The following is a 24841-nucleotide window of genomic DNA, read 5'->3' on the forward strand; positions in this document are numbered from 1 at the left end:
GCTGGTGTTATTGGCCACCCAAGCCCCGAATTTTGCCAAATCATGGGTTCATTCTGCCAGCGTCTGGTTGGCAGGGAGATTTCAGGGATGCAAACGGCGAATCCCTTACCTTCTCGGGGAAGAGAGCGAAATGAGATGAAGTCTCTTTAAGAGTCGGCGGGGCGGGGCGGGCTCTGGCTGCTGGCGGCGCGCGTAGGCGGGCCCTGTCCCGCGGCTGCGCACGCGCAGGCCCGCGCAGGAAGAATGGCTGGGCCTGTGGCATCCGGCGGCCGGGCTGTGCTGTTGCGGCCGCTCCGGAGCTGGGCTTTCCGGGCGCTGCGCCGCGATGGGCCCGGGAGCCCCGCTTCCTGCCCAGGGTCGCGAGGGGCGCAGCGTTGGGCCTGGCCTCGGGGTAACGCGTCGCTCAGTTTCCCTTGCAGGCATCCCGGATGCGGCCATCAGCCCCACTCCCCGCCTTTGGCTCGCGGAACCGGCTTGAACCCGAAACCCCTTCTTCCGGGCGCCGGGATTTTCTTGGGCGGCCTGGGGAAGGGGCGGGGCGGTGGTAGGTGCCCCGGACCCTGGCCGGCAGTAGCGGGTGGGGCCTTGGGGCTCTGGGCCCGTCTCTTGTTCGGAGCTGCGGAACCCTCTAAAGAGTGGAAAGAACCTCCTCCCCGAGGGTTTCCGGTGCCATTCCTGGGTCCATTCTTTTGGCCTTGGGGGAGGTGCCAGCAAGCGGGGCGTGGGGAAATCGGTTAGGTTCAATGCCCTCCCTTTCCCCTTGGGACTGGAGACCCTGCCCTTCAGAATTGAGAGCCCTCGTTGTAGCCAAGTTCTGGAGTTCAGTGGCACCTCAGAACCCGCCGAGGGCTGGGTGGGCCGCGATGTCAGCCCCGGGGCCTGCAGGAGAAACTTGAGCCCTTGCCGAAGTCCACGCCCACCGACCTCTCCTACCCGGGAGCTTCGAGTGGAGGCCACTGTGTTTTAAGTGGCTGGACACCCATCAGTGAGGGTCATAAATATAAAATGTGTGGAAAATGGAAAGCATTATATACTCTGTGAACAAAGCTGAGCACATTGGTGGCCTAGACATGCCAACAGGATCCGGGCGGCAATTTCAGTTTCCAAGCATAGACAGCAGTGGTGGGTCTGCCTCCCTCCACCGAGGGAGGGTCCCAGGTGTTACTGGAAAACATTTGTAGGTCAGGGAGTAAGCATAACAATGACCCGAAGAGTGAGCTATTTAAAATCGCGTTTAAAAATTGGTTTCTTTCTTTTCTAGATAAAGATAGAGAAAATGAAAAAGAGAAAAAATCAGTGGTAAGTCTCTCTAATGTGCACTCTCTCCAGTGTAGGATTATATGTGTGTAGTACAGACACACACACACACACACACACACACACACACAATACATGTTTTGAGGAGAAGAGTGAAGGAATATGTGCACATAAAAACAACAACAAATTCAAGGGGATCTCCAGGGATAAAGAGCTGTCCACTCCTGTGCCCCAGGCCCCCTCCTCAGAGACCACCTCTGTTACCAGTTTCGGGTGTGTCTTTGCTAAGAATCTGCACAGGTAGGAGAATACATGTATTCACAGCCTCTGGGTGAATTTGGACTATTAACTTGAATCGCTGACTGATTACAATAGGATTTGTAAAGTGGAAGGTTAGTTTGACTGCTAGTAGGTGACAGCCTGACTTCTGACTGCTGCCCCCAGACCACCAATGCTGAGAAGGGTAGGTAAGTGGGAGGTCACAAAGAATTCCTGGGGGTCCACAGACATGGGTTCCGCCAGTGCAGTGACTTCGAGATGCTAGCTCTGGGGTGGAATTGTGCCTGGTGTGAGGTTGAAGGTCAAAGGAGGGTCAAACTGGACATGCCCATGGGATGTTTAAGCCTTTAGCTGGCTGTGGTGGAGCAGTATTTTGGTCACCATTGGTCCAGAGGCTCAGGGAGCTGCAGGTTTGTAGTTAATGGCTGGAGAGGGAGTTACTTGGTGGGTGTGGGCAGGAGTACCTTGGCTGGGGTCTGTAGAGGGTGGAAGGTGTGGGCAGGCCCCCTGGGGGTATTTGGGGTGATGGAGAGGGCCTGGGAAGGAGAGCAGTCACATGGAGAGGACTGGTGATGAAAATGCTTGAGATTTATGGAAGTTTGTTGAAACTACACATGGGGTAGGGTATGATGACAGGTACCACAGCTGGGGGAGGGGTTGGTAAGTTGAGTCAGGTGGGTATTGATGCATTGTTGTGCTGTTAATTATTGAGCTAGCATTTTTGTGAGCCAGGCCTGTCGTTGGTGCTTTCTAGGTGTGGTCTGGTATCCCCCAGACACACAGTAGGTGGTCCATAGGAAGTGGTGTGGAGCTTGCAGTCTGGTCCAGAGCTGCTCTTAATTATACAAATCCTCTGAGTTCTTATGTGGACCTGGGACTCCAGCAGCCTTTGTTGTTAGTGAGCCTGTGGTCTGATGGGGGAGACAGCGTGAATAGGACAATGGCGGATCTAGAGCCGCAGGGAGTAGGGGCAGAGCTTCTTGGGGATGATGACTGAGGGGAGCCCTGGGGAGTCTTGAGGCCTCCTGGGAAAAGGAGGACAAGGCAAGGCAGGAGTGTTGGAGCAGCGAGAACTGCAGGGGCAAGTCACAGAGGGATGAGAGCCTGAGGCTTGTGGTCGTCCCAGAGAGGTGGCTGGGGAGAGCCTTTGGTCAGGCACAGGGACTGGAGGAAGATCCCAGCACCCGCAGCCACTGAAAGACTTTACCAGATGTGATCTGCTTTACCTTTCAGGAAGAGGTGGTGGACTATAGATAGGGAATAGGGGGCCCGGCCGGGCTGGACTGGAGGCAGAAAGGCCAGCAGGAGGGCTGCTCCCACGGGGAGGGCTGGAGAGGTGTTGTGAGTTGATGGGTGAGGAGAGAAGGCCCTGAATGTCTGGGTAGATGGTGTAGCCTTTCCTGAAGACAGGGATGGAAACAGAAGCCATAAATGGGTACTGGGGGCGTGATGAATTGAGGTGCCCATGAAACATCCCATGGAATTGAACTGGACAGGGAATATCTGGGCTGAGCTACAGCTCGAGAGTGAGTCACTGCCCAGAATTGCAAAATAAATTCCAAAGTTGGGTTAAAAAGAAGTGACTAATGTTTTCAATTGAACAAAATATGAACGGACTTTTCCTGAGGGAATTTGTTAATAGCTAATAAGCAGAAGAAAGTGCTCCACCTCCCTAACAGAGAAAAAATGCTTTTGGAAATGGAGTAAGGAAAGTGTGGATCAGACAACGTGGTTCAAGCCCCAGTTGTGCTCTTTAGTAGAGGTAGGCAAGTCCTTAACCTCTTAGAGCCTGAGTTTCCCCATCTATGCAAATAATTCTTAGCTGTGATTGTTTAAGGGATCATGTGACAATGTTGGCAAAGTACGGAACCCACAGGGGCTAACACTGAATGCCTAGCGACAGACATTATTATTATTCATAATGAATGAAGATTTAGGATGGGATATGCCCAGTATTGGCACAGTATGGTAAAAGGCACATGCTCTTCCATCCATCTTTTTCATTTAGAAAAGAGTGTGAATTGGGACAGCATTTTAGAGGGTAATTTGGCATCATCATCAACAGTCATAAAAACTCACGTATCCTTGGATGCATTGATTATACTCAAAGTCTATTGAAGGGTAGTAATTGGAGCCAGTGACAGGGATTTACATACAAGAAGGCTCACTACAGCACAGTTTATTGTATCAAAAATATCACAACACAATTTTATAATAAAAGTAACTGAAGAGAATGTAACATTCAACAGTAGGGATTTCAATAATTCATGGTATATCTTATGTGATGAAATATTATTCAGCCATTCAGAATCATGTTTTTGAAAATACTTAACGACCTAGGAAGGTACTTTGTAAGAGATAAAAAAGAAGAGGATAAAAATATATAAAGTATGATCCAAATGAAACAATATATAAACTGTCCATGGGGGGAAAGTAGGAAAGAGATTGTTAGTCTGGTTAAAGAAAAGTTGGGAAGTCATAACAGTGGGTATGTTTGAGGAAGAGGGAGAGAGAATTTGAGGGGTAAGAGTGGAAAGTCTTAATTTTTTGACTGTTAGATTAAAATTAAACTGCGTTCCTTTTTTTTTTTTTTAAAGAATGACTTTATTAAGTTATTAGTTAGGTACATACCCCCAAATTGACTTGTTTTAAGTTTACAGCTTAATGATTTCTTAGTAAATTTATGGAGTTGTGCAACATCACAGTCTAATTTTAGAACATTTTTATCACTCAGAAAAGAAACCCCGTGCCCATTTAGTCACTCCCCCAGAGCCAGGAAACCACTACTCTGCTTCCTGTCTCTGAGGATTTGCCTTTTCAGGACATTTCCTATAAAATGGAATCATACAGCATTTGGTCTTTGTGACTAGCTGTTTTCATTTTTCATAATGTTTTGAGGTGCATACACATTATTGCGTTTATCAGCACTTCATTGCTGAATAGTGATAGTGCTCTCTCATGTGCATGGATCCCACTTTGTTGGACATTTGGGCAAGTTTCCTTTTTATGGCAGATTTCTCAGGGTTTTAATAGGATAATATATATTTTGATTCTTCCAGTGGGGGCTTTGGGGCTCAAACTTGTTTGCCTCTGAAAAGTTTGATTCTGATTAAACATTTAAATTATGGTTATCTCTGGAATTAGGAGTGATTTTTTTTTTTTGTCAGTTCCCTGTATTTCTTACTGTGAGAATGCTTAAAATCTGTTTTCAGAAAAGATGAAATGTTATTATTTAAAAATAAGGATAGGGAATCCCCTGGTCGTCCAGTGGTTAAAACTCTGCTTCCAACCCATGCAGGAGGCATGGGTTTAATCCCTGGTCGGGGAGCTAACATCTCAGAAGCTGTACAACACCCCCACCCCCACCCCCCCCCCAAAAAAAAAGAGAAAAAGAAGGATAGATGGCCCATCACAGCATCAGTTACAATCATGGGAAGTTGGAATGAAGGCCTAACAGCAGAGGAAGGGGGAGGTAAACTTTGGCACATTCTCCAGAGCAGTGATGCTGGCTGGCCTTGTGCTCCCGTGGCACCGTGAACATCTTTTCTTGTAATTCCCTTTTACTTTCCTCCCCATCTTCACACCTATGAGCTCAGTGGGAGCTGGGACTGGCTCCTGAGTCCACAGTGCCTGGCCCATGGAAAGCCTTCAGTGAGCAGATGCAAGACCCCCAATCCCACCCCTCTAGGTCATCACGAAGCATCAAACTGAACTCCCTGTGCTATTCAGCAGCTTCGTACTAGCTGTCTGTTTTACACACAGTAGTGTTTATATGTCAGTACCACTCTCTCAGTTCATCTCACCCATACCTTCCCCATCCCGTGTCCACACGTTTGTTCTGTACGTCTGCATCTCTTTCTGCCCTGCAAACAGACCCATCTGTATCATCTTTCTAGAGCACATACATATGCATTAATATATGACTTTTGTTTTTCTTTCTCTGACTTACTTAACGTGTATGTTAGACTCTAGGTCCTCTATATCACTACAAATGACCCAATTTCATTCTTTTTTTAATGGCTCAGTAATATTCCATTTGGCCTAAAATCTAATAGTCTGAGGGACTGAGCTCGGGAAGGGCAGAGCTAGGGTGGCTGAGGACAAGTTGTGGGGTCTGGGGGTTGACATAAGGGAGCATCTGTCCTGGAGGGTGGTGGTCTGGTGGGTCTGGAGCCTGCCACTGGTGGAAAGAATCGAGTTGTTAATTGCTAATAACCGGACCTCGGGGTTTCCTGTGGAGGTTTTGTGTACACACTGAGGTCTTAGACTGAACAAGTTATGCTGTTCACCTGAGCGCTTCCCTAGAAATTCGTCCTGATACTCCCCCAGGCACTCACTTTCTGGTCCTAATGTGCATTTGTCTTTTGCTAGATCTGTGTTGAGGGCAATATTGCCAGTGGAAAGACAACATGCCTGGAGTTCTTCTCCAACTCAACAGACATCGAGGTACGGATTCCACACTAGGTTTGAAGGAACCTACAAAATATTGGTGGATTCATAAAGGGTGCAAACCAGCCCTACCCAGCAGAAATGCTGCTGGGGGAATTGAGAATATCCCGTGTGAGAGGAGGGAGGGGCCCCTTGAAAGCTTGGGCCTGGTTTCCCCCAGACTTTGCTCCATACACCTTTTTCCTTGGCTGATTATACTTTGTAACCTCCCACTGTAGTTAGCTGTGAGTATGACTATATGCTGGATCCTATGAGTCCTCCTCGTGAATCCTCAGACCCAGGGAGGTGGGGCTCTGGGGGCCTCCTGACACACCTGTCCTGAGCAATGTAACTCTCACTGGCACTCTATTTTTCAGCCCAGGTGAGTGGCATGTGGCAACTTAATTCCCTGACCAGGGATCGAACCCCTGCCTCTGTAGTGGAAGTACAGAGTCTTAACCACTGGACCAGGGAAATTTCTCCCTCCTGCCCCCTGGCTTTAGAAGCACTTATATTCTCACTGAAGACCTTGGAGCCAATGAACACCACCACCACCACCATCAGCAGTGAGGGTTAACAGCTAATGAGGGTGGTACTCTATGCCAGGCACTTGATTGCATGATCTAATTGATTGCATCCTTACAAGAGTAGTCCCTGTGATGCAGGTCCTACTATTGCTTCAGTTGCAAAGGAGGAAGCTGAGGCTCAGGTCACATGGCTTGGCCAGAGTTGCATGGCTAGTGCCTGTGGTGCTGTGTCCCAGCCTAGGCTGTCTGCTCAAGGGCCTGTGCCCTTATTTGGCTCCACAGCATACGAAAATGTTTTGGCTTTAGGAAAACCACTCTTCAGCTCTCAGCTCTGCTCTCTGACCTCCCCAGCTAGGTTATCCTCCCTTGTGTGGGTTCTTCTGGCCTCTCTGTATCCTTATTTTATACTACTTCTCAGGGTTTGAAAATACGTGCTAACTTTCTGTGATGATCTGATTAATGTTTGCTTCCCTAGCCAGTTTAAAGCTGTGTGAAGGCAGGGCTGGGGTGTTTTGCTCTTGCTGCATCCTTGGTACCTCATGTGGTACTTGACACAGCAGATGCTCAATGTGTGTTGAGTGACTGTGCCACAGATGGGGCGCCAGTCAAGGCTGCCTCTGTCTCAGCCTCTGGTGAGCCTGAGTGGTGCAGCATTTGCTCCTCACAGGATAGGAATGGAATGAAGACCCAGAAGAAGGAGAGGAAGGTTGGGAGGTGGCTGGGAATGAGTCACAGAGAAAGGGATATTTGAAGTGGCTTTTGAAGCATATGTATGAGTTTTCCATGTAATGAAAGTTGAGGTGAAATAAGTTGCGGTGGGCATACTGGGCAGAACAACAGCATGAGCAAAGGCACAGAAGGGAAAGGGTGGGGGGAGGTTCCTCCTCAAGGGTCCCATGCATTGCTTTCCTTTGATCTCTTGTGACCTGTGGCACCTGCTCACGTGCACTTGAAGATCCCCAGATATCCCCAGATGTTCTCAAAGTCTTGGCTCCAAGAACACCATTTAAATCGTTCCCAGAACTCACCTGCATAGTTTAGGGAAGCTACTAAAAGAAACAGGATCCGTTGCCCATCGGTGTGTCCGGTGCAGAGATCAGAGAGAGGAAATGGAGGCAGAGCTCACTGCCAGGGTCACGGGAGAGCCCCCAAACCAGAAGCTGGGCTCAATGCACGAAGCAGCCTCCTTCCTGGCTTCTCTCACCTCCCTGCCTGCCCTCCGTGCAGGGCAGTAAGGGGCAGGATGGAAAACAGGAGAGGTGATTGGGAGAACTCCCCTTGCCCCCGAGGGGGCCCCATGGCCGCAGAGGAGGGGATGTGTGCATATACTTGTATACAGGGGTGGACAGGGTGGGTCTTAGATCCTTTCTGGAAGGCACACCAGGAGCCGTGTCTAGATGGAGCTCTGACCTTGCAGGGAGGGTTGCTCCCCTATTTTAGCCCAACCTGGGTGCCCAGGTCTTGACTCTCTTCCCATCCCACCCCTAACTAACACTCGTCCACCTTCATGGAGCTCAGAACTGAGGAGCAGCAGCTCTGACGTTTTCTCTCCTGGCAGGTGTTAACAGAGCCTGTGCCCAAGTGGAGAAATGTCCGAGGCCATAATCCTCTGGTGAGTGTGCTGTTAGCTGTGTGAACCGCCAGCTTCTCAAGTGTACGGTAACGGCGGTGCTAGTGCACGAGCTCGTCCCCCGTCCAGGCGTGTCCTTGCTCTGCACCAGGCAAAGGGACAGCGGAAAAATGGTGGCAGGTTGATGTTCTGAGGTCAGGGTTCTTTGAGGCCTGGCTGGGCATGTAAGGAGCCCAGAGCCCTCCTGTCAGCTATCCCAAACCATCGCAAGTGCTCTGCCCCGGCTATGTGGAGTGGGGGTGGGGGAGTAGTCTCCAGCTGCTCATTCTACCCCGACCCTCTCCTAGAAGAAACCCAGGTCTCCTTGGTAACCAGCTTCCTTGGTAAACCTCCAATTGGGGTTTGCACTTGGCTATGCCCCGGGCTGCTGCCCGCTCCCTCTGAAGCTACCCTGTGCACTTTGCCAAGGATGGACCCAGCAAGCAGGGGCTGTAATGTGCCTGTGCTCCCTTCCACCTCCTTCCCGGTCAGAAGGCTCAGCTCTGGCTGCTGGAAAGGGATGGGTGGGGTCTGGGTCCACAGTCAGGGAGTCCTGCAGATACAGCACTGCATTCTCCCCCCACCCCCCACCACCCCGCAGGGTCTGATGTACCGGGATGCCTGTCGATGGGGCCTCACGCTGCAGACGTACGTGCAGCTCACCATGCTCGACCAGCACACTCGTCCGCAGGTACAGCTCAGATGCTTGGTTTCAATTTTCTTCAAATGAGGGGCATTTGGTTGCCAGGAAGGGAAACCTTACAAGGAGCTGCTCAGCCTTCTCTGTCTCTCGAGTCCAGGTGTCTGGTCCCGCCGCTCTTTGAGGACCAGGCTTCAGGGCCCCTAACCCCACCCTCAGTTAGCCAAGAACTTGCTATGATGCCCCGTGAGCTCAAGTCTTCATGACCTGCCGGCTCCTGGGCTCAATGCCCTTTAACTCAGTTCTCAAAAGTGTGGTCCTCAGACTAGGAGCTGCAGCAGCACCTGGAAACTTGTTAGAAATACACATTTTCTGACCCCATCCTGGACCTGCTGAATCAGAAATTCTGGAGATGAGGCCAGCAATCTGGGTTTTGTCATACCCTCCAGGTGATTTTAACGCACAACGTGTTTGTTTGCAGGAGAACCGCGGATCTAACCTTCACAAGGCCTGTTAACGTTCTTGGTTCAGATTCTTGAGAGAAAGAACCTGATTGGCTCAGCTTGGGTCAGGTGTCCAGCCCTGGGCCAATCAGGTATTGGGGCAGATCACCTGGGCACAAAGATGGCTGCTTCAGCCCCTTTCGTCAGCTGGGGAGTGTGAATAGGGGCAGAGTCTCTGAGGAGGTCCAGATTGGCACCTGTGGTTCAGAGTGGCAGCCCAGTCTGGAGGCTCTCCTTACAGGAGATGGGACGTCCATGCAATGGGACATCCATCCACCGGTGTCTCTGACACAGCCACTCGGCCTGCGGTTTGATGCAGGGCTGGGCACTTGCAGCCATAGCTCTCATCCTTCTACAAATCTGTGTGTTTTTTAAAACGAAAAAAGATACAAGCAGAACTGTTTGAATTTCTGTCTCCCCGAGTGAGTGAGTGAAAGTCGCTTAGTCATGTCTGACTCTTTGAGACCCCGTGGACTATACAGTCCATGGAATTATCCAGGCCAGAATACTGGAGTGGGTAGCTTTTCCCTTCTCCAGGGGATCTTCCCAACCCAGGGATCAAACTCAGATCTCCAGCACTGCAGGCGGATTCTTTACCAGCTGAGCCACAGGAGAAGCCCAAAGATCTGTCTGAAAGTTACATGTCAGAGGATCTGAGGTCGGCAGTCGCCCTACTTTTTCCTGAACGGGCACTCAGTTGCAAACAGAAATTGTGTCTAGTATATCTAAATATAATGGGCCATATGTGTGTTCCTCTGTTCAATGAAATGTATCAGGAAGGAGGCAGAGAGATGAGAGATGGACAGACTAGGAAAGAGGATAAAAGAGGGATAAATGGGGAGCTACAAAAGATGGGCAGGAGAGAGTTGAAAGGAAGGAGAGGATGGAAGAATAGAAAGGAAGACGGATGGACAGATAGGAGAGAGAGGACATGGCTTTGAATCAGGTTGTGGCTTTGAATTGGCCTCTGATTTGTGGGTCCAGGTCCCAGTGGGTGCCATGAGCAGGTGAGTGAGAGCAGTGTTTGCCCACTCAAGTGTCTGAGTCAGGGCACCTCTCCCTTCCCAGTGGGACACTGTGGGAAGGCCTCCGTGGTGGGTGTGAGCCTGCTGGTGGAGAGTGGCGCCATCAGTGTTTTCCTCCCCCTGCTGTAGGGCATGGTCCTTTACAGTTGTGAAGGACTGCGGGATCCCCACCAGCCCTGAGTAGAGGCAGATGTTGGCAGGCCTGCTGCTGGGGCTGCAGAAACCCACACCCTGTCCTCTCAAAGCTCTGCCTCTGCCTCAGTGGATGCACCTGCTGGGTCATTAATAGTCACCACACTTCTCGCTTGCCACCACTTTCCTGGGCGGCATTTGGCAGTTTTTCTAGCACTCCCCAAACCCACAGTCCAGTGGAGCCTCACCCCTCCCATGAAAGAGGCTGCAGCTGACAGGCTCCCCGCCCTGCCTTGCTGCACTGACCACCGAGCCTCAGGGCGTAGGGAGGGTCCAGGGCCAAGGAGGCTGGACGCACGGTTCTTTGGTGTCCCCCCCACCCGTCCTTGGTGGCGTCTCAGTTCTCTGTTCAGCATAGGCCAGGGGCAGGGGAGCAACAGTCATTCTTCCAGGCTTCCTGACCTTCCTTCCTGCCCGAGTTTAGTAAATAACATTTTGTTTTCTTTTAGACGTTGCCTGTACGGTTGATGGAGCGATCAATTCACAGTGCAAGATATGTTTTTGTAGAAAACTTATACAGAAGGTATCGTAGTTTGCACAATTGATAATTTATTCAACCATTAAGTTTTTAGAAATGGAACTCGTTTACTGATTGACAGATACATGGTATAGCCACCAACCACACTGATGGCTCTACCGTCCAGGCTGGGCAGCCTGGCAGCTCTGCTGACCTTGGCTGGGCTTGATGACACATCCAGGGGTTAGCAGATCTGGGGTGGCCCGGGGAAGGTGACTGGGGTGACTCATCTCTCGTCTGCTTGCTGTCCCTCTCCTGGGACCAGTGAGCTGGCCTGGGCATTCACTTCCCATGGTGATGGCCAGAGGGCAGAAGCGCTAGTCTTTTCTCAGGTGTCTGCTTCATGTTGGCTGACCTCCACTGGCCAAAGCAGGTCACAGCAGCTGACCCCAGTCTGAGAGGGGGCAGGGCCCTTGTGGGTTACGTGGCACAGCAGGACAAGACATGGTGGGGTGAAGAGTCAGAGCGACTAGAGCCGTCATGGTGGTGCATGGTACTTGTTGCAATTTCACTCGAAGATGTCTTCTGTCCTCACGGGAGCAGACTCCCTCACACAGACGTGGCTGGGTGCCCGCAGTGCTGCAGCCTCAGAGGTGTGGGACCCTCGGCGCCTGTGCTCAGTTGTTTGCCGATATTTGGGGGTCTTGGGGGAAATGGGCTGCAGGCTGGGGTCAGTTTCAGTTTTTTCCCCCTCCCTTCCTCCTTGGTAGCTGTGTGCCTGCTCCCCTCTCCTTGCCATCTCCCCCACATCACTGCCTCCTCCCAGCTTGAACTTCATCCCTCTCAGAGCTGGTCCCAGTATCTTGCTTCCTCTCTGTATGCCCCAGTTCCCTGGTTCTCCCATCTACAACTGTGGACCTACACGTTGCCTCTCCCGACCCTCCCCAACTCCCTTGTCTAGATGGGTTGAGCCTGTTACTCTTTTTTTTTTAAATTTAATTAATTAATTTGCTGGCATGTGGAATCTTTAGTTGCAGCATGCAGACAGTTGCAGCAGAATCTTTAGTTGCAGCATGCAAACTCTTAGTTGCAGCATATGGGATCTAGTTCCCTGACCAAGGATTGAACCCAGGCCCCCTGCATTGGGAGCGTGGAGTCTTAGCCACTGGATCACCAGGGAAAATCACTTCTTTGTATTGGTTTCCTTCATAGTATTTAAGACAACTTCTACTTAGGTTGAACCATATGAAATTGTTAAAACTTGACCAATTGTGACCTATAAAAATGGCAGTTTCATGCAGCTTAGCTTAGTATACATGTACTTCTTGTCTATCATGTGCCCCACCAACTGGACCGTAAGCTCCTTGAGGACGAGGAGCATGTCTGGTCCGCTGGCCTAGCCGGGACCCAGCACAGAGCTGGCACCTGAGGTGTGGGCAACTGCTGGAATGAACAGCTTAAGGTGGAGAGAAAGACGCGGCAGTCAAGGCGCCACGCAGGCCATTGTGTGCCCCTGCCCTGTGGGCGGAGTCAGTGAGCACACAGGTTTTACAGGATTGCCTGGTTGGCAGTTTCCAAGATTAGAAGGAGGGGGACTGAGTGGGGCCCAGCTGGGGAAATGACACGCTGACTCACGTGGGGCTGGGGTCAGGGACATCCGTTAAGGCCCCGCGTTTGGAATAGCAGGCAGGTCCTCCTACCACCCCAGTGGGTCCTGGACTTGGACTCCTCCTTACTCAGCCCGAGTAGGCACTCACTGCCTGGGTCACAGGCCTGAGAGCTCTGACTTTTCTCAGGCAGGGGCCAGAGAGACACTGGACATGCCCTGGGACACGGGAGGCTCGAGTGAGTGATGCAGCTGGGGACATATGGGTTTGGGGGACATGGTGAGCCAGGCTTTCTCAGACAGAGTTAGGCCAGTCTTCTCTGGGCCTCAGTTTTCCTCATCTATAAATTGGGGCTGACATTGACTGCACAAGGTCTTGTAAAGAAAGTAATGTGTACAGGAGGTTGGCATTTGAGTCTGTGATTTTTGTTTTAACCTGTGCTGTGCAACCTGGGGGCTCTCTGGACCTCAGGGGGAAGGTGGCAGCGAACTGCCAAACAGACCAGTCAGCAGGATTCTTGTGGACCCAGGACCTCAATTTTACTCCTTGGGATCAGGGGACGGCATGGTGAAACCCCTTCAGCTCACCAGTGGTGGGTCTGCAGAGAGGCTTCCCCCCTCCGTGTGTTCTGTGGAAATAAGAGCAGTGCCTTGGGAGTGGTTCAGGGCACCCCATTCCTGAGGCAGACACAGGAGGAGCTGGGCAGACTCCCAGGAGGAAAACTAGATGCAGGTAAAACAGTGCCTGCTGACTGAAATCCCCCAGAATCACGGGAGCCAGCTCCCATTTCCTCACTCAGCTCAGCCAGCAGCCAGTGGTCCTGGAGCCCTCAGCACATGGCTCCTGGCCTGGAGCCACCTGCACGGAGGACCTCCAAGGAGAGCTTCGGGAAAGGAAGGCCTGCTTGCTTTGTCTGCCTTCAGCCTGGGTTCGCCTGGGCCACCCAGGAGGTGTCCTGAGACCCCCTGGGGCAGCAGCTCTCAGGCCCCAGAGCCCCCTCAGGAATGAACCCCATCCCCATATCTCCATGTGTCTCCCTGCACACGTGACCCTTTTGTGCTGTTGATCAGTTTGGTTTTAGTGCTACATGTGTCCTGAATTGTGACTCAGTTTGATGGTCACAGCTGAAGGGATCCTCCCAGCTGTGGGATTTGACAGAGCCTCGCAGACAGTGGTGAAGTCCTTGGGGCAGTCTGACCCCAGACCGTCCAGTGTCAGTGATGTGGGAGATTGTGGGGCAGCCTTCCCTCCGCGCTGCTCACTGCCCCCACCCTTGAGCTGCCAGTCTGTGCTGTGTCCTCCAGGCCGTGTGTTTGCTGGAGGGGGTGGGGCTGATCAGCAGCTTCCTTTTTGCAAATCCTCATGTGCTTGGAGTCAGCTTTGCTCCTGAGAAGGAAAACATGTCAAGAAGAGGGGTGTGGTGTTTTGAATATCAAATACTGTCAGCTGCAGCTAACTGCAGCCCAGCTCAGAGTAACGTGAACATTGAGGTTGTTACTGGCTGTCTTAACATTAGACTTGGGGGCCGGTTTTATTCAGTGGCCCTCATGCTGTTTCTATTGGAAGCATGGATGCTAAAGCTGGATCTCCAATACTTTGGCCACCTATTGCAAAGAGCTCACTCATTGGAAAAGACCCTGACGCTGGGAAAGACTGAGGGCAGAAGGAGAAGGGGGCAGCAAAGGATGAGATGGTTAGATAGTATCACCGACTCGATGGACATGAATTTGAGCAAACTCCAGGAGATAGTAAAGGACAGAGGAGCCTGGCCTGCTGCAGTTCATGGGGTCACGAAGATTCAGGCACAAGTTTATGACTGAAAAATAACAACAAAGTGCTGTTTCTCTTTGTTTCAGCACTCTGTATCTTGTTTGTGTCCTCAAGATATGATTCCCTCTTGGTGACAAAATGGCTGTGGCAGAACTGGGCTTCTCATCTGCTGGCCACAGGGTGGGTATCTTGCCAGTGCTTTCCTCTAAGAGTGAGGAAGCCTGGTTACCATAAACCCCAGCAAACCCTCCTGTCTCACTGCTCAGGTTGGGCCCCTGTCACCTACATCCATCAGCTCACCTTGGCCAGGGGAGAGCATGTCTCTGAGACCAGTTGGTCTGCCCTGAAGGTAAACACTCAGGCCTGTGGGATGGACCCTGAATAGATCATGGGCTACTTTTAAGGAGATAGGAAAAAAGAATTGGGGGATGGGCAACCATACCAGCCTGGCAGTCTTGGAAGAGAGCCTGTGATCTTAAAGTTGGTACCTTTACTACCTGGATTTTAGTCCCCTCTGCAATATCCTAGGACTTCCTCCCTCTCCCCTCCCCTTCAAAGCCTCCCCTACTCATTCAGGGTGGGGGTCCTCACACGTCTGCTCTGTGCTGTGCTGTGCTTAGTCACCATGTTGTCTCTGAATTTGCATACCCATGGACTGTAGCCCGCCAGACTCCTCTGTCCATGGGGATTCTCCAGGTAAGAATACTGGAGTGGGTTGCCATGCCCTCCTCCAGGGGATCTTCCCAGCCCAGGGATCAAACCCAGGCCTCCTGCCCACTGCTGCTTGGCCAGGCGCAGCTCTTTCACCCTGAGGGCACTGGCTGGACTCCAGGACTGGAGGAGGAGTCCCCCTCCAGTCTCTGCTATGCTCTGTCACTCGGGCCCCGGGCAGGGCTGCTCTAGCCTGTCATCTCCAGAGCGCCTCTCTCCATACCCACCTGCCCCCTGCCCCAGGTGGGAGCCAGTTCTCAGCACCTGGCAGTGGGGCAGGGGGTGGGGAGTGGGGCAGGCTGCTGCAGACCACCCTCTCTCCCAGGCTCTTCTCCCACCTCCCCTTCTTTAGTCAACAGTCAGAAGCTCCACCAGCTACACACAGCTCAGCCGCCTCTACTCCCCTGTAGTTGGCCTTGTCATCCCCAGTTCTGGGTCCATCCAAGATGATATTCAAGATTGGTGGAAGATGTTTAAAGGCCGAATTCCTCTCTTGGTCTGTTTCCTCCAGCTGCTGCCCCTACCTCCACCTCTTCCATGCTCATTTCCACCAGGGCAGAGGACAGATGCTGGGTCTGTCTGTCTCTCAGGCATTCTTTCTTAGCATAGCATTTTATTTTTTCAATTATGACTATGATTTTTTAATTTTTTTGACTGAATAGTGTGGCATGTGGGATCTTAGTTTCCTGACCAGGGATCAAACCCACGCCCCCTGCATTGGAAGCACGGAGTCTTAACCACTGGACCGCCTGGAAAGTCCCCTTCTTTTCTTTCTTTTCCAGTTATCACATTAAATATGTAGTAATTCTTACCCCTATTCTGTTCCGTGATTTGAGAGCTAGTATGCTGTTAAGTTTTAGAAAATACAGAAAGGGATAAACGTTTCCAGTAGTCCTACTGTTCAAAGAAAAGCTGTGTTAATGTTTTGGTGGTTTTCTTTCCAGTCTTTCAGAATGTGTGGATGAATACTCTTGACAGTATGATTGGGCCATGCCATATACAACAGTTCTATATCCTGCTGTTTTCACTGAATGATGAGCACTTGATTATAAGCGTTTTCCGTGTCACTGAGTATTATTTTATAGCATCATCTTTCAGTGACTGCATGGTTTTTCTGTTTCATAGATGTACCATGGTTTAGTTTTTCATTATTTTTAAAAGAATGCTGCAGTGGGCATCCATTATTATTTCCATAAAATAAACTTCTGACGGTGAAATGGGTTTGCTACTCCACCTCCCAGCCTGGTCACTGGCCCTGTGCTTTGGGGACAGGCTTTATAGCCCCTCCCTTGGCTTAGAGTTCAAATCCTGAATTTCTCCCCTCAGGCAGTGCCATGACACTTGCTGCGTTTTATTGAGTTGACCAGAAAGCTTGTTTGGGTTTTTCCATGAGGTGTTATGGAAACAAACTAACTGGCCTACCTGGTACCACGAACCGTCCCAGGGAGTGGGAGGTTGGAGGTGTTTAGGGTCCCTGTTTCTCTGCCCGCCCAGTGTCCTGTGATGACACTCTGCTTTGGTGCCCCAGCAGTGCCCTTGCAGCAGGAGCCATGCCCGGATGCTTTGGGGGGAGTGACATAGTCCAGGAGCTATCTTGTAGGAGAATAAAACCCTCACACCTCTCGTTACAGTGGGAAAATGCCCGAAGTGGACTACGTGGTCCTGTCGGAATGGTTTGACTGGATTGTGAGGAACATCGATGTATCCATTGACTTGATAGGTGAGATGGCCCCTCCGCAGCCTCCCTCCCCTGGGCCCATCGAGGATACGCTTGGCTGGGTCCCCGACCAGCAGGGGTGGTGGCTGGGGCCCTCTCCAGAGGTGATTCTTTTCCTGTGTTAACTCAGCCTTCTCCCCAAGGGCACTCAGAACCGGGCTTCTGGTTCCTCCTGGAGAAGCCTGTGTTTCTCAAACTGTTTTCCCCTGGGTCTGCTGTGATGTGATGGGTTTTTCTTCGTTTGTGAGAGAGGGAGGAGGGACGGAACCTGCGCAGGTACTGAGACCAGTCGGGTGCCGGGCTCTGTGCTAAGCTCTTGTCTACATATGGGACTTCATTCAGCCTTACAGTGACCCTGCGGAGCTCGTGACACAGGAAGACAGCGGAAGTTGCCACGAGGGTCAGATATGTGGCCTCACAGCTGCTCTGCGTCCCCTGCTCAGCGCTGCGGGCAGAAGCTTCTCTGCACGCCCTGCCCCTGTGCCTGCCTTTCTCCCACCCTTCACTTTCACTTCCAAGCTTTGAATGGAGCAGTGAAAACCACATGTATATATCTTTTTAAATCTCAGTTTATCTCCGGACCACTCCTGAGACCTGTTACCAGAGGCTGAAGATGAGGTGCAGGGAAGAGGAGAAGGTCATCCCATTGGTGAGAGCCCCTCTAACCCAGGAAAGGGGCAGCTCCATCCCCGCCTGGCCCCACCCTCTGCGAGGTCATCGTGCCCTCGTTGCAGGAAGAGAAACAGGAACTGAGCATGTGGGAGGGTGAACTCTGACTTCCTCTGAGGCCAGAGACCCTGTGCGTGTCCAAGTCCACTTCACTTCTTGTGGCCCCAGACTCAGTGGTGGGCACCCCCATGCTCAGAGCTGTCCCTTCTCCAGTTCCTGCCCGGGTGTCCCCAGGGCTTGTCCGGTCTACCTCCTGAAGATGGCCTGCCTTGCGCTCTCACCCCCAGACCCTCACTATGATGTGCCCGCTTGCTCACTTCTGGATCTCCAGGACTTGGCACTGTGCCTGGCAAGGAGGTGGAACTCACTGGTATTTGCCCAGTGCCTCGCCCTTCCAGATTCTGGCTCAGGGCCACGTCAACTCTGGTCAAGCTGTCTCAACCGGCTTGGACAGCTCTCCTGGCCTGGTCCCTCACTGTTCACATCCCCCAGAAATCCAGCCCCAGTACGGCTGCTCAGCAAGGCGTCTAACACAGAACACCACGCGGGCAGTTCCTAATAACCCCACCCCCTCAGGGCCTCGCCACTCTCTAGGATACAATCCTCACTTGTAGCGTGCCATCCAGAGCCTGCGTGATTGGCTTCATCCCCTTCCACTCCCTGCCTTTTCATGCTCTGGCTGTAAAGAACTAGTTGTGGTTACACACACACACTCTCTTTCTCTACTCCCTACTATGTGAAAGTGGCTCAGTTGTGTCTGACTCTTTACAACCCCAATGACTATACAGTCCATGGAATTCTCCAGGCCAGAATACTAGAGTGGGTAGCTGTTTTCCTTTTCCAGGGGATCTTCCCATCCCAGGGATCAAACCCAGGTCTCCCGCATTGCAGACACATTCTTTATCAGCTGAGCCACCAGGGAAGCCCCCTACCATGGATTTACACACTTGTGTCTTTGCATAACAGTGTCTTTTGCCTTCCAGGTTCAGCTCAGGTAACACCTCCTCCAGGAAGCCTTCCCTGACCTTCCCTTTGTTATGTTTCCCCAGCCTCTGTACTTTATTATAGTCACAGCCCTTAGGACAGATACTCTGAAACTGTTTATGTGTTTGCTCCCCATCCGTTACAAAGTTGCTACGAACGTTTTCAGATTAGATCTTAGCCCTTCTGCATCCCTAGCATGTGTCCCAGGGCTTGGCACCTAGGGGTTACTCAGTTGATATTGAACTGAATGTCCTGTGTGAATGCCACTGGAGGGGAACAGAGGCTGGGCAAGCGTTTCCTGGGATCATATGGGAGTCTGAGCTCAGGAGGAGCTAGACTGGGGTCTAGACAGCCAGTCCAGCTCCAGAGACCTGCCTGGGCACCCGGAGGGTAGATTCCAGCGATGAAGTCCCGAGCCTTGGTCTGAGCAGCTTCTTTGCAATCTGGAGACAGGAGTGATAGAGGGAGGGTGTAACGCGGTGGGGCTGGACTGTGCCAGCCAGGGCGTGGCAGCTCTGTGCGGTGACACAGATGTTTGGAAGAAATGACAAGGCTGGAGTCCTTCCAAGTCATTATCCAGAACACTGTCTTATGGTTTTGACCAGGCCTGTAGACATGTCTGTTGCTGCCAAGAGAGAACCTGCTAGTGGATAAAGAGGCAGCAGTGCAGTTTACCTGAGAGCCTCAGGGCTGGGAGGAAGAGATGTTTGTTGGCAACCAGTGTGGGCTTCCCTCATAGCTCAGTTGGTAAAGAATCTGCCTGCAATGTAGGAGACCCCATTTCGGTTCCTGGGTCAGGAAGATCCGCTGGAGAAGGGATAGGCTACCCACTCCAGTATTCTTGGGCTTTTCTTGTGGCTCAGCTGGTAAAGAATCCTCCTGCATTGTGGGAGAACTGGTTCAATCCCTGGGTTGGGAAAGGCTACCCACTCCAGTATGCTGGCCTGGAGAATTCCATGGACATAGTCCATGGTGAGACAAAGAGCTGGACACGACTGAGCAGTTTTCACTTTCACTTTCAGCCACCCGGTCCTGCCATAGTTGCCTTTGAGGCAGGGCTGGGCCTCTTTTCCCTTGAGTCTCACCTTGTCTGCCAGCTGAAGTTGGTCCTGATGGCTTCGAGGATTCATAGGTTACGAGTTGCCTGTTGGCGTGGGAACAGCCGAGCGGGGCTTCTGAGCCAGTGAGGGCTGCAGTCCTCTTGGTGGGATGGATGGAGGGAGGGTTCAGAGGCTTCCCAGGCCCCCATGAAGTCATGATGGCCCTGTTGATGGGGAAGTGGCAGAAAATGAGACCAGCCAGGTGGGAAGGTATGTCCGAAGCATCAGTGGAGCCGAGTATGCTGTAGGGATGGTGGGTGACCATTTTTTTCTTTTTAAATAACTGTTCTTTTTTTTAAATTAATTGTTTTTGGCTGTTCTGGGTCTTGTGTTGCTGCGAGCAGGCTTTCTCTAATTGCAGTGAGTGGGGGCTGCTCTCAAGTTGTGGTGTGTGGGCTTTCTTAGAGTGGCTTCTCTTGTTGCGGAACATGGTTCTAGGGCTTGTGGATTTCAGTAGTTTCAGCCTGTGGGCTCCAGAGCATGGGCTTCAGTAGTTGCAACACATGAGCTCATAGTTGTGGTGCACAGGCTTAGCTGCCCTGCGGCATGTGGGATCTTGCCCTGACCAGGGATCGACCTGGTGTCCCCTGCATTGCAAGGCAGATTCTTAACCACTAGACCACCAGGGAAGCCCCTGAAGGGACGCTTCCGACTTGTGACGTTGGGGCTGGCCGCGTGCAACAGTCAGGTTGGCTGTTGCAGGCTCCTTTGTCCAGGCCACATCCCTGTGTTCACTGACCTTCACCTCACCTGCCTGAGCCCCCCAAGGGGAGAGGTTTGCCCCCCTCCCTGCTCCTGACAGCTCTTGTGTTCCCCATCGCCCACAGGAGTACCTGGATGCTATTCACCACCTATACGAGGAGTGGCTCATCAAAGGGAGCCTTTTCCCAGTGGCAGCCCCCGTTCTGGTAAGTTCCCCTGAGGGGGCAAAAAATTCTCTAGAAGGAGGAATGACCCGAGGGCATGCCGGCCAATCTGCAGTCTGTGGAAGGAAGGACCAAGTCCCTCAGGCCTGGAGAATTTGAGAGAAGGAAGCAGGGAGGGTGGAAGGGACCCTATCTCTCAGTTCCCATTCTGGATTGAGTCTTAGTGAGCTGAACACACCTGGGAGAAGGTGACCTGTCCCCGTGTCACTGCACCCGTGACACAGTAGTATCTCACTTATCCAGCATCGTCCCTGGAGGAATGTTCCATATGGCCGGAGCCCCTGGACCTGGGTTTTGGCCTTAACTGCTTGGGATGGTGATCTTCCTGATGCACCTGTCCGTCCTCCAGGGGGTGGCTGGCCCAGAACCTCATTGCACCTTTTCATGGTGACCCAGGGCATCTGAAGGAACGTCAGTTGCTGTTCTGGTCTGTCACAGAGTGATGCCCTTAGGAGGTGCTGAGGTGTGTAGGACTGTTTGCCCCGGACTACTAATGTCTTTGAGTCCCTGTGCTTTCCCCTTCTGCACCTTCTCTTGCTGACACTCACCATTTCTAACTGTTTGATGCTTCTGCCCAGTCAGTGTTTCCCTGCTTCCCTCTCCCTCATTTTCTGATTAGCTCCTGCTCGGAGTTTCTCCAGGCGGGCAGATGGGTCCCACGAGCTGTTAGGAATGTGTGTGCAGTGTGGGAGCTGAGGGATGGCTGTGCACCAACTCGTGTGCCTGGCCTTGGGGACATCTGTCTGGGCTGCTCACACACTGTGCTCACGGCTCTTCCAGGCAGTGAGGTTGCTGGAAAGTGAGGTCTTACTCTACTGGATTTTTCTAGAGAGTTTATTTTTTCCCCTCTTTATAGAAAAGTAGGTGATATAAAATGATGAGAAAATAAAGGATTGCGGACGACTGTCCTGGATTCTTAAGTGAAAATACAGTTGAGAATGTGGATTGACCTAGAACTGGTTGTGGCTTGGCTCTGACCGCCCTGTTCCCCTGCCTGTGACCTTGGGCTTTTGCGCCTTTCCCTGCCTCATCCTGCCCGCCTCTGTCTCTCTCTCTCTCCTTCTGTGAAGGGAAGAGGATGTTGAGGTCAGGTGCAGCCCTGTAACCCCTGTGTTTCATTTCCAGGTGATCGAGGCTGACCACAACATGCAGAAAATGTTAGAACTCTTTGAACAAAACCGGCACCGAATCCTAACTCTGGGGAATCGGAAACATGGTCCATAGGATAGGGAAGATCATGCCTGAGAAATGCCTGCTGCTGCCAGGTTAGCTATTAGGAGCAGTTTGAAAAACTGCACTCTCAGGAGGGCTTTGTATCTGCCCACAGTTGTCTTCCTCCTGGCCTTCTCTCCTTTCCCAGTGTCTTCATCCTGGGATCCCGGGCCTCGTGGGTGAATGGGACCAATGGGTTTGCCATGCCCTCTGGTGGCACAGCCTTGCATTCCCCGGGTGCTTCTTCTGGTGGTTTCTCACCGCTGGGTCCTAAGCTAGGGCAGTTCCACCTGACTTGTGCTGGGCTCGTGGTCTCTAGCCCTTCAGGCCATCCAGGAGGGCAGGGTAGTGGTCTTCCATCCCAGGGGAGGAAGTTGCAGCTCAGACTGAGGGAATCCCCGGGGTCACACAGCCAGTGACGGTGGGGTCAGCGCTGTTCAGACTTCTGGCAAGTCCCAGCCCATCGCTGCCTCACCCCCAAGCCCCACCTTGCTTACTGGAGACCCTCACACGTGTGTGGGGAGGGCCAACTGTGTGTGCAGCCGGCATCATCATTTTCTCATGGTTTGAGCCGTCCTTGAGGACAGTTAGCGTTTCTTGACTTTCACAAAATTGTGCCACGTTTGGCTTGAGCCCAGAGTTCATCCGTTCTCTAGCGTGAGGCTGATTAACACCTCATCAGGACTTCCCTGACTTAGGAGAGGTGTGCACTGGCTCCTGAATGGTGCTCGGTCTCCTTGGTGACAAAGGTCACGCTTGAGCGGCTGCTGATGACCTGTCAGGGCAGTGGCCCGTGGCCCCCCGGGCTGCTGTGCCCAGTGCACCGCGGGGGGCAAGGGGCTGTCAGCCTGGCTTCTGAGGCTCCCTCCCTCCTTAGTGGCTTGCATGATGAGCCTCACCCTTGGAGTTCCTGAGAGTTTGTGGCCCGGGGGAGAGACACCAGTGGCCTTAAGTCGTTTTGAAATGTTTTTCTATCCAAGGGGACACTGCGGGCCACAGAGGATGAGCCATCTTTATTAGCTCAGAGACTGTCTTAGCTGTGTTCAGCTGTAACAGTGCATCAAAGGCACAGCTGTCTCCTGAGTCAAGTAGCAGCAAGAGACAGAAAGAACATTCTCTCCGAGGACAATCTGGACGGGAAGGATGGGGCTTGCAAGCAAAGGCTCTTGCAGCACTGGAGCTCCTGAACTTCGGAGGTGGGTGGAGAGAGCTTCCAGAAGGCCGTGTGTGGACGCAGGGATGCGGATTGATTATGAACTTGGGGGAACAGGCCTTGGCCTCTCCTGAGTGGTGGTCAGGGTGCCAGAAGGTTGGAAGTTCTCGTCTCGGCCTCCGAGTGAGTGAGGCACTGGTGCACACAGCTCGCTGCTGTAGATTGGTGACAGGTGCCCCTGGTGGCCCGGGCCCAGAGGCAGCGCCCGGAGGGCAGCACTCTGGCTCCTGGCCCTTCCTGGTGGGACCAATCCTGGGCCAGTGCTCAGGTGGGGATGCGTCTCAGCCTCGACGTCAGTGATGGACCAGCAGGAAGCACAGCCGCTGCTACCAGGCACCTGGACATGCCGGGACCAGCTTTGGGACTTTGCAGACGAATGGTCCAGTTTTCCCCACAGCTCAATTTGAGCATCTGTAGTGGGGGGAAATGTGATTAAAGAAAAAAAACAACAAAAAAAATAGAAGTATGTATCTCCTTCACATAGAAGTGCAGTTGTGGGTGGTCCAGGGCTGGTGTGGTGGCTCAAGACCATCGGGTCTCAGCCTCCTTCTGCCTTTCTGTCCCCAGATTGACTTCCTGGTTTGAAGCTTTCTTCCTCCAGGGGCCTTCCTGTCTAGGATGGCTCTGGAGTTCCTGTTCTGTCTAGTGTTGGCATCGGGGCACACTGCCCTCTCTCCCCTACCATTCACACCTAAATTCAGATGTGGATGGTGACTTTTGTACAACTAAGATAAGCTGGAACATTCTGACTGGACTTTGCTAGAGACCTCGGAGGTGGGGGACAGGCAAGCAGGAAGGCTGGACCACACAGTCTGGTTTCAGTTCCGTGGTGCCTCTGGGCCCCTTCTCCCCTCCCTTCTGCTTTCACATCACCCCACCCTCACCATCTGTGAGGTGGTACTGTGAGGTCCTCAGCACTGGCCAGTGGGCTACCACAGTGGAGCTCTCAGGAGCCCCTTGCTAAACGTGGACTCTGGGAAATGATGTCACCCAGCCTGTTTTTCCCATTCCTGCCTCCTTTCCACCAGAACCCCTCACCTAGATGAGAAGTGCCCCCCTGCCTGGGGAGTGCATAGTCGAGACATATCCTGGGATTCCTGCAGATTCCCAGCGTCCCACCTGGGGAAGGCAGGATTGAGGTATTTATTGCTCTGAGAGCAGGTAGGAGGTGTTTTCAAAACCTGTCTACCCTTGGGTGCTATTGAATCTGCCTCACCCTCGTTTTCCTGGAGTCGGGTGGGGGAGCTCACGTCAAATGCTTACATTATGTGTGGAATGAATAACACTTGTTCCCTTGGCCTCTCCACCCTGAAGAGTTAACAGTTATTAAAATAGTTGACAAGCTCTCGGAAATGTCAGGCCTCCACCATTGAGAATCTAACAACAATTATATTGCACCCAGTGCCTCTGGGCTTTGGCAGTGGGTTACTCACTTACCAAGGGCCAAGGTTAATGAACACAACTTTTTTTTCTTAATAACCCCAACCCCGTGGCCCCCCTGAGGCTGGGGTAAACTCTGTGTTCCTCTAGTTTCCATAAGATGGTGAACTTGGCCAAAGCTGTCATTAAACAGAAGCTAAGCTTGTGGGATCAGAATGGGTATTAGCACTTAATGCTGTCCTCTTGAATTGTTGCATCTTTTGGCTTTTTCTTCTCCAAGACAGGTTCACGGAACACATGTGTCTGGGGACATAGTAATAGGTACTCTGGGAAAAGAGGGTTTTGTAGTCCAGCAAATTTGGGATCCACCACCTGGGTACTCTCCCTGAGCTGCACAAAGTATGTTAGCCTAGGTAAAGTCAGGAAGTACTGCAATAAAAATGCCTTCTGAAATTTGCTTTAGCCAGGGACTCTCAGACTCATTTGACAGTAGAACCCCTCGTTGAGGGGGTTATTAACTCCCAGATGTGTGAGTGTTCCTTGGAACACACGTTGGTAAGCACTGTTTTAGGGTGCCTGCAGCTGCTGATGACTTCCAGTTCTGGGCCCTTTGAGATGCTGTAGCTCCTGGTTCT

General features: G+C 52.0%; 2 protein-coding genes across 9 annotated transcripts in view; one reads left to right on the forward strand and one right to left on the reverse strand.

Annotated features, from left to right (window-relative positions):
- CKLF (chemokine like factor) overlaps positions 1-262 on the reverse strand; it is a 29953-nt gene extending 29691 nt beyond the window's left edge. For all 3 annotated transcript variants that reach the window (XM_070451198.1, XM_070451199.1, XM_070451197.1), the window contains exon 1: positions 110-262. In XM_070451198.1, coding sequence (XP_070307299.1) covers positions 110-262 — 153 coding nt within the window. The remainder of the gene's footprint in view (positions 1-109) is intronic.
- Positions 244-23289, forward strand: TK2 (thymidine kinase 2). 6 transcript variants are annotated; one of them, XR_002312316.2, is made up of 11 exons: positions 244-391; positions 1262-1299; positions 5908-5982; positions 8050-8103; positions 8702-8791; positions 10910-10983; positions 16637-16725; positions 17292-17371; positions 20303-20383; positions 20751-20864; positions 21527-21614. XR_002312316.2 is itself a non-coding variant. In XM_020884972.2 (11 exons), exons 1-10 carry the CDS (start codon positions 244-246, stop codon positions 21623-21625), a joined length of 828 nt encoding a protein of 275 aa, XP_020740631.2. In that variant the 3' UTR covers positions 21626-21666; positions 22594-23289. The 6 variants fall into 6 exon arrangements, 4 of the variants coding, with proteins under 4 accessions (XP_020740631.2, XP_070307296.1, XP_020740633.2 ...); XR_002312317.2 differs by having other exon boundaries at positions 20798-20864; XM_020884972.2 differs by lacking the exon at positions 20751-20864 and adding an exon at positions 22594-23289 and having other exon boundaries at positions 21527-21666.
- Positions 23290-24841: the final 1552 nt, after the last annotated feature.

The sequence above is a fragment of the Odocoileus virginianus genome, chromosome 20, assembly GCF_023699985.2.
Source record: "Odocoileus virginianus isolate 20LAN1187 ecotype Illinois chromosome 20, Ovbor_1.2, whole genome shotgun sequence".
Lineage (NCBI taxonomy): Eukaryota > Metazoa > Chordata > Mammalia > Artiodactyla > Cervidae > Odocoileus > Odocoileus virginianus.